This window comes from Ptychodera flava, chromosome 17, assembly GCF_041260155.1.
Source record: "Ptychodera flava strain L36383 chromosome 17, AS_Pfla_20210202, whole genome shotgun sequence".
NCBI classification, from domain to species: Eukaryota; Metazoa; Hemichordata; class Enteropneusta; family Ptychoderidae; genus Ptychodera; species Ptychodera flava.
This window is the reverse complement of record NC_091944.1, coordinates 10,549,663-10,559,659: the sequence shown is the minus strand read 5'-3', so window position 1 is coordinate 10,559,659 and position 9,997 is coordinate 10,549,663. Positions and strand designations below refer to the sequence as shown.

The 9,997-nt window shown below is 34.6% G+C and overlaps 1 protein-coding gene across 2 annotated transcripts in view; it reads left to right on the top strand.

The window, feature by feature from the left end:
- Positions 1-73: 73 nt before the first annotated feature.
- LOC139115382 (gamma-2-syntrophin-like) overlaps positions 74-9,997 on the top strand; it is a 112,290-nt gene continuing 102,366 nt past the window's right edge. The window contains exon 1 of one of the 2 annotated variants that reach the window (XM_070677455.1): positions 74-297. In XM_070677455.1, coding sequence (XP_070533556.1) covers positions 289-297 — 9 coding nt within the window. In that variant the 5' untranslated portion in view covers positions 74-288. The remainder of the gene's footprint in view (positions 298-9,997) is intronic. The other variant, XM_070677451.1, reaches the window with a different exon arrangement.

The following is a 9,997-nucleotide window of genomic DNA, read 5'->3' as shown; positions in this document are numbered from 1 at the left end:
GAATGAAATTCTCTTGATGGCCAATAGAACGGAGTTTCATGTAGCGCTGTAGGCAATGAGCATTGTTGTGGTTGCGCTCTGGGACGTGCTTTCCTGCCCGAAGGTGAGACTGAGATCGTCTGGACCATTACTGTACACATGATCCACAGGATATTGGACCGATAGAGAAGACACGTGTTTACGCACCACACACCCCGCCTACACGATCAACAGTGGGTCTTCCTACAGTGAAGTTTACGAAGGCGACGAGAAATCCCCAAACAACGCCTGCGGAAGATATTCTCAAAGATGACGGCGGTAAGAAATTGAATGTGACACAGGATCATCTTCGACAAGTGAAGATGATGACAGAATATTAGCATGACAAACACGTGACAGACAGACAGAACAATATTCACTGTAAATGAATTGCTGGTCAAACAACAAATGCACACTCTTGTCCGCCTCATGTCTGCAGCTTGCAGAATGCCAATTGTTCGTCTTACAAGCGATCCCCATGTGACCGCGCGCGTTTTCCCCGTACGCGTACCCATTGTACGGTTTCTTCCCATTCATCTGGTTTTGGTTTTCGACTAGCGGGCGGTTTAGAGTAATCGGAAAGCGATGTTTTCCACTGTGATATAAGGAATTTCCGATATGATGTATACTATGATATTATTAACAACAAATCTCCTGCATTGTCACAGTATCACATTACATAATATTATATTATACATTACCGCTTTTCTGAATGTAATTACTAATCCACGATATACAGTGCAGTTCGAGTGAGGATGAACTGAGAAACGGTCACTCTATCGACTCCTCGGAATTCCTGTGATTTCCAAACCTGACTCATACCAATTTCAATAAAAATTTTGTTGTTAAGATAACGCCAATAAAGGGAGATTATGAAATTGTTTAGGCAAGTGTAGTAACCCCTCGTTGTGTTACAATTCGACGGTTCTCGTTTGAAATGCATCGATGCACAATTCAAGAACATGGACCGTCATCAACATATACGCTGAACTTGTAAATACCGAAATTTTAATTTGAAATTTTGGAAAAAATTCTGCAAACCCTGCATGCACTAACGAATCAAAATTCTTGCAGAATAATTCTGTAGTTATCTTATTTATTGCGCTAATTTAGACAGTTACATGTAATGGCCTTGACGGACATCCTTTCATAAAGTTAACATTTTATTTATTGATGCAACATTTTATCTATTATAAATTTAATGGCCAGTTATTTACATTCACATGGATATATTGTTGTTCATTTGTGTCAGTCACAAATCTGTGGATTTTACATTTACATACACTGGCTCCATATTATTTGACAGGGTCAAACACCTACAAAGTGTATCACTGTGAATGTAATTGTTTGCAGATTATGTATGATGTATGTATATGCCTAGTACATATATGTGTGTGTGTGTATAAATATGTATGCATTATATATATATATATATATATATATATATATATATATATATATATATATATATATATATATATATATATATATATATATATATATATATATATATACACCGGTACATACTGATATACCTGTAGCTGATTTACACAACATCCATGTAGGTAATTTTGGTTCTTAAGTTGATCAATGTTCTGGAAGTATTCGTTATCCTTTATAACATTGTGAGAGAGTGCTTGCATCAGAAAATATTCGAAGCAGTGCCAATACACTTGCAAACACAGCATTTTATGGATGAGTGAGGTAAGCTGTCTCATAATATGTGTAACATTACAGTTGCCTTTTAGAAATTATTAAAAATATTGCCAGTTTACTGATAAAGTATTGTAAGATTTCAGAAAGGTTTAAACAAGAAACCAATAATATAGAGCATGGGCCAGTATTATTGCGCTACGTACCTTAACAAAAAAAAAAGTATTTATATCTGATATAACATTTGAAGATGTATCATGAAGTGAGGGCTAAATATTTATGAAATTGACAGACTCATTTTGTCTAGATAGTAACTATGCATGATCACAACAGTAGGCAACCTTGATTCAATAAAATATTTAAAAAAAAATTTTACTTCATGAATCTTGATTCATCGAGATTTATGCATGGAATTTAATTATGGATGTAGAAGTGACAGTACCACAGGAAGTATCATGATAATGATCTGAAATTAGGTTTCACTTGCAAGAAAAGAAAAGCAATTTCAGAGACAGAAGAATTTCGTCAGAGGGGAAAAGGCTTATGAGTACACTATGGATTTTATATATTATAGTAGCACTTTTTTTTCAAAGCAAGTCAGGTGTCTTGTGACAGCAATTTTTGAGACGGTGCCAAATTCAGGTTAAGAGGTGTATTATGGGTAACTGAGGTAATTAAAAGCCCCCACTCAATCATCAGATTTATCTAATATAAATATTATTTCCATGATAAAATATTCAATGGAAAACAAAAGAATGACAAACTGTTAATGGGCTGTTGACACATTCGCTAATGCGAGAACCAGGGATTGAGAAGGGCGCCTTTTTAAGCAGTGTGCGATTTTGATATAACTGTACCGTCAAAATTATCAGTTACGCGTAATAGTTTTAGGGGAAATGACTTTATAAATTTTACGCCATTGAAGATGCAGTAAGAGACTATACAAATTGGCGTAATGTAAAAAAATACGTAAAAGACTAGAAGCATCGAAGTTAGAGAATCTTCTTCAATAGCAACTGTTGCTGGTAACACAATATCCCATAAATACAAAGAGCCGTGCACATTTTGGTGTCGTCAGTGAAACACTCTTAAAAATTCCTATCTAGGTAGGAATGTACCGAAATGGAACTAAAGTACTAGATGCCGAATAGGCTGCCTTTGATGTGAATTCTTCAGAATTTAACAATGCCGGTAGCAGTGTAAGGTCTTTGTGCTTAAATTGTGAATATTTCTTCAAAGCCTCAGTATATTTCACTAAAAGAATGTGAACCTGTTGCTGTACAGGTAACTGTTAATGTTAATGTCTTGCTTTACAAAAAAATCCTAGAGAAAGTAATTTTCATGTTTTGTAGCTAAATTTTGATACCTTTCAATAAGTTTGGAAATTTGAAAGTTGGTGACAATTCTTCTGACGTGTATGAAATTTCAGCCTGTGCAGCAGCTACTGTATGAGTATCTCACAAAATGAAAAACCAACGATTATGGCTACAGTTATCTGATTGGAAAAGTTGTTTTAGAACCACATGTGTGTTGCAATATGGCAGGTATGAGAAAATGAAATGTTTGCAAATATTTTACATACATAAAGAGATAACCATTTATTAACCGTACCAGTATACTAAAACCTAGATCTCGAACCTTAAAATTGGTTCTGTTTATCTTACAATCATTTCTGAACTTGTCATAAAAAATGGAAAGTGTTACATGTATCTGTCATGTATCTTCATGGCTTGTTAGGGTCAAAGGTCACGTGAAGTGTGACACCATCACTCTTCTAGCCATGATATATGCATTCGGGTGAAAACAAGTGAAATGATAGTCTCACAAATGTTAATTGCCTCTTCCAGGAACACGTCAATGGCACACCGTGTGTCAGTACAGGAATGAAAAAAGTGTCTTGGTGATATTATGGAATTAAATATGGATATGCATATACCGGAACCAGGTTTATACAGGTTTGGTTTGAAATAGTTTTGTAGCTGTTGTGTTGATGATTCAATGCCCTTCTGGTATGGGGAGCATGCAAATATCACAATTCAGTATGCAGATACATAGAATGATTATTTTAGGACATGTTTTTGACGGATTGTGGCAGCACTTTTTGAGGTCTGCCATAGGATCTTTTTGGATATTCAATACCCCGAATCTACCAGGTATTGAAACGCTGGAGAGATCCAATACATCTTGTACCAGCGCTAGCATAATTAAGACTGTTTATATTCTGAATGATAAACCCTGGTAAAAATTTAGGCCCTTGAACCAAGGCAGTAAAATGTGCAGCTCCACTGACCTTCACAAGAACCCTGCATACTGGCATATTCATTATGCAATAATGGGACATACAGCATTGATAGCGCAGAGCTTTGCAATATGGGGATCAAGATTGTACCGTAGCATCTAAAGATAGCAATCGTATCATGGGATCTGTGTGAATTATCAAGGCTTCCCATAAGTTGATTGTTTTAAAAGTACATATGGTGAATGAAAAAGCTTTTAAAAAGTTTGTTTACTGTAACTTTTTTCATCATAATTTATTTTTCAATAAAAATTACATTTTAAATGTTATTAGCCCTGCAACTTGCAAGCAAAATGTATTGTTGATAAACAAATTCTAGTCCAAACTAAAATTTTCTCCCCATAAATGACATTTGGATGTTATCGGTATTCTCATAGAGGCTGTATTGACAAATTGTTCAACATAGTGCATTTTGCATGATGTTGCAAGTTAAACAAGAAAATGCCCTTTACTGACTGGGCAAAAATAATGGAAAATATGAACAATGCCAGCAAATGGAGCTTCAAAGAAAATGACAAGTGATAAAGTCTAACAGTGTTTCAGTGTACAAGTCTCACAATTTGTGCAAAAGGTTAGCTCTAAGGTTATTAGTATTTCTAAAGCAAGTGAACACAACTGGAGACAAAGGTAAATGATGAACAAGATGCTGTATGTTGGCTTGTATAATATTAGATGAATTGTAGGGTTGACAACTAACTGTGTGTGTGAATTTGTTCTCATCCAAATTGTTTAAGTTGTGGTTGCAGATTTGTTTCTAAATACAGCAACACGCGCGCAGCATTGGAAACTGCAGCTAATAATTTGGACAAATTTGCTAGTGTTACATGGGTGGATGTTGTTGCAGCTTGCAGTCTTAGATGTTGAATATATTTTTTCCAGTTTTCATCATAATATTTGCAGTCAGTCGCCTACGAAGTTGTAGTTTCATTGTTCTTGCATGCACAGTTGTGAAAAATCATAAGGTAATCTAAACTTGCAGAAATATTTATTTTTGCATGTTTATTAGACAACGTATCAGAAATATACACAGGAAAACTATCATAATTGAAAGTTGGGGAGATAAACAGTGTTATGCAAATTATTATTTCGTCCAATTTGATCTAACTTCTTTATGATATTGCAAGTATATATACACATTTGTGAGTTAATATTTCTTTTCTCACATGAACAACAATTTAAAATATGAACAAATGATCTAATAATGGAATAGCTTTGGTTACATTGTTACTAGGCAAAAGGTAATGTTTAGCATGGAGATGAGATTCATAGTATACCAAAAGAGGTCGCACAGTGATGACACCTACCATCACATGTGCAGTCATTACTGTTGGAGACACAACCGCTATATTCCACTGGTATTGAGTACGTGTTCCCCAGTTTGATGGCAATCTTGTAAATAAAACAAACGCTAGACTTATGAATGAATTCTGAGCACAGTCCAGGCTCCACAAAGCTGCTAAAGTTATTATGTATCATCAGAGTCTGAAGATCGTTGCTTCTTACGAAATCATTATCATTGTTTCATCCAGTGCAGCAGAACATCCCTATACAAAAAACAGAGCCTTAGAAATGAACGATATTTAGAGATTGGCAGTTTGCCAAAATGCATACTTTGGTAAAGAAGTTCTATGAATTTAACAACAATATCTGATCACTATTAGAAGATTATTTGGCCTTACTATTAACCCATTGAGCACCTTAGTCAAGTTTTGTTGCCCTTATAAAATCTACCTCAGTCAATTTTTGTCAAATTTTTGCAAAAAGTTTGATTACAAACTGTGGCTGATGAAATGTTGTGTTCATTTGGTCCAAAATTATCAGAAAAATTACAGAAAAGTTCATAAAAACTGGTAAAATATTGCACTAAAATTTTGGTGGGAAAAATACAACATTCAGAGGGTTAAACAATCTAATGCTCTATGTAGGTTATGTAGACTTACTGAAGCTGCATCTTAGTAAGCGCTTCAATTTGTTATTTCTGGAACACTCTGTGCACTCAATTGTATCGTGCACACAACACTGTGTTACTAGTAAATATACATGTGTGACGTGTTACAGTGAAGTCATCGTTTCACAATGTAACTTGATGTACTTGCAAACACAGGCTTTTTGTAACTTGATGTACTTGTAAATATGCGTTGTTGTAACTTGATGTACTTGTAAACACTAGCTGTTGATGAAATTCTAATGTTATTCAGCAGAGTCACGGTGTATCACTTTACATGTCAGTATCGAACTACAATGTGCATGTATGTGCTATGAAATTTAGTTTTAAAAATTTTAAACTTGTCTCTGCTTTGACATCAATATTTATCAAATCAATATTTATTTTATGGAAGAATAATAATGTGCCGAGTGGACGTTGTTTCGGAATACACAAATTTGCTTGATACATTTGCTTGTCTGCTGCTCCTGTCCACTTATTTTGAAGAGCCTACGGAGAAAATGAAGGTTTCAAGGTTTCGTTTGTACAAAAATTGATAATTTTTAAATGTAATTTTTCCCTTACAAGTAATACTGGTACCTATAGCAGCCATTTCAAATTTTAAATATTGGGTAAATTTTAGGGGGTTTTATGCCAATTTTTGACTATGTACAGCAACACTCTTGGCTTTTATTCTTGATTATGAAAGAGGGTGGTTTAAGTTTCCTTTGTAAAAATTAAAGAGAAAAATTATTAAAAACTTTCTATCTCAGGTCCAATGTCAGCTTAACACTCCGCAGTATACAACCTATCTTAAAAGTCTTTAAGGAAGTATGCACCTCAATAGTGAAAGACTTACAGTAAACTTTTGCTCAAACTTTCCTAAATGAAACTTTCAGCCATTCTCTTACCAAACCAAAAATAAATATCATTGGTCACCGTGCAAATTTAGGAACCAGTGCAACAAATTACCCAACATTTTGTGATATTGGAAATTCAAAATGGCAGCCACCCTTGTGTTAACTCTATGGAGAAAAATAACATTTTTCAAATTTTGAAAAGCTAAGCCATTGAAAAGTTTTCTTATACCACAGCCTTAAAATAACCCCCCCCCCCCCCCAAGTGGTACATCAGAAAAGAATTGTGCCTGAATATCTGTCCCCGAGGTGCGATCTACCTCAACAGTTACGGTATGTCAGGTTTATAGTTGACTTACATTGTATTATCACAAACATCAAGACTAAAAGCTGTTTATCATGTTGTATTACATAAACAATTATCCTACCTTGTACTGACAACTTGCAAAAATCTTCAATTACGTCAATTAAAAGACATCTAGTTCGCAAATACTGGTGCATTGCTATTGTTAACTTTGCTTATACAGTACCAGGTATATAAATATCACCATGTCGGACAAAGATTAAAAATTAAAAATTAATGCTCTGTGCAAAAATATTTTTATTTGAATCATGTCTAGTGCAGAAGGACAGCATTGATTATTTATGGCAGTAAATTGCACACAAAAAGAAATTTATGTGTCACAGTGAAGTTGCATATTGAATTGGCAGTTTGGACTTTAAAATGCACATTTTAACCCTTCACTCCCATGGTTTGGTCACTGAGATTGTTTTCTGTGACAAAGGTGGACCCTTACAGAAGGAGATAAGGGTCCAAGGGTTGTATTTTATGACGTTATGCTGCTATTGTCATTAGGCAAGAGCAATATTTGTGTTGCCCATCATGGTTACATTGTGTTGCCAATCGTGGTTACATTGTGTGTTGCCAATCGTGGTTACATTGTGTGTTGCCAATCGTGGTTACATTGTGTGTTGCCAATTGTGGTTACATTGTGTGTTGCAATCGTGGTTACATTGTGTGTTGTGTGTTGCCAATCGTGGTTACATTGTGTGTTGCCAATCGTGGTAACATTGTGTGTTGCCGAATATGGTTACAGGGTGTCCTCATCTACCATGAAAGTTGGTATGATCGATGTAGTGAAATGTCATCACTGTATCTAATCAATCAATACAGGCAATTAGTATGAGGCAAGCCAGTACCAGTAGGCATGTTGTTACTGCGTCCTGTGTTCAATGCTTTCAAAGACATACCTGAAGAACATTAATTATTCGCTGAAATTTAATGTCACTATTTTCTCTGACAGATGAAATATGCTGAAACAAGCCCAGGGGTAAATGTTAAATTACTCAGGATTCTATTTTTACTTTCCAATCAGTGAATTTAAATCACATTGGAAATGTCTCAGACATTGAAATTTATTGAAATTAAAGTCCCATTAGCTGCATCTTTTTTGCATTTACTAATCTACAAGATACTACCATTCAAATTTAGAAGAGATGTTTTGGATTCCTGTTATTAAGCTACAATGTCTTTTGAAATGTTAGTATCCAATCCTTGGTGCTGGATTTGGTCAATTACATTCAAACACTTCAACGCATACCGTATACCGGTACATGTATGCAGAGGCCATATTTGAGTTGCAACTCAAAAGCTATCTAGTTGTTAAAAATCTATGTTCTATGTTTGTTGCCAATGTTTGAACAACTATCTTTTAAAAAAATATGCAAAAAGATGGTGCGAGTGGGGCTTTAAATATCCTGTGAAAATTAATGGTTTTACTGTCATATTCACAAAGTTTAGTACACAAACTGTGTACAATACTGTGCGTATATACCAGTATTTCTGTGTGTATGTAACATATACACAGAAATATTGGTGAGACAGAAATACAATTGTTTCATATTGATTCCAAGGGAACTCTAAATGGTACCACGTACATGTATACATGTATGATATTGGCTTAGCACTACAGGGAACCTTTAGTCTATATGTATAAATGTTATGTGTGCTTTGCAAGGATACAGTATGCTGTCTAACCATAGGACAATTCTAAAAATAATATTGACAGACCCCCTGCAGCCAATGTGGTTTGGTCCATTATTCAAGTGACCATGGTTTGTAAACACATTTCTCATTCGCTATATTACAGGCCCTGTGATTGGCCAGAACCTTATCTACTACGTTTTATCTTAATATTTGAGGAGTTTACTTTTTTCTGAAAACTATCCAGTAGTCTGCAGCGTATAGTTATATTTTCTCAATATCCACAATTGCCATCTTTCAATGCAAATTTTTACAAAGCTCCATAAACAATGACTTGCAAATACAGTTCCAATATTTTTTTTCTTTTTGTGATGAAGTTTTTGTTCTACTCCTGAGATTATGTCAAAATTCTCAGTTTTTCAACTTGTCAATGGCAGTCTGTGTGTGTAAAGTCTGATGGAAATGTTGACAATCATGTGGAGTTCTTGTTCAGATCAAAATTCCTTTGTCAACACTTTTTTCCTTTAATGCGTCATGCCATTGACCTTGTCATGTGAATAACAATGAATATACAAAATTGTCAATAAATATAGAACCAAATTATTTGCCCATCTGCAGTATTCTTTTTCAATAAAATAATTTTAGATGATGAAGACAGATGTATATTTTCACAGGAGTGCACATTGGATAGAAACAAATGAAACAGAAACTGGTATTTTCATGCTAAATGCTTTTCATGAAAGGATTTCAAACTGATCGAACGGTAGACCAGTTAGTCCCTGGCAATATGTTGTATCACTGATCACAGAAATTCTTGCATATTCACGGTACCAGTACAAGCTGGTGTACCAAAATTCAGTCAACCAAAATATACAACAAAGAGGTAAGAAATGTAATAAAGGGAGCATGCATTCCAAAACAGAAAGTTTCAAACTTTTGCTTAAACTTCCCCGAAGGAAACTTTTAACCAAGCCGTTTCATAATCAAGAATAAATATAAGTGGTCTCTGTGCAAATTTTGGGATTAGGAAAAAATTGTGTAACTTTAACAATATTTGATGTTCAAAATGGCTACCATGCATGTAGGAACTCTGTGTGTAAGAAAGTAATATTTGATTGTCACGAAAAAAGAGTGGTGAAAATTCATTTTCACTCAACAGGTTTCAAATTAAGTAAAACAAACAGCAGACTGGTGAAGTTTTTGAAAAACATGTCAAAAGAACTATGGGAAGCAATTGAAAATTTACAATGATAAATTTCAGCTGT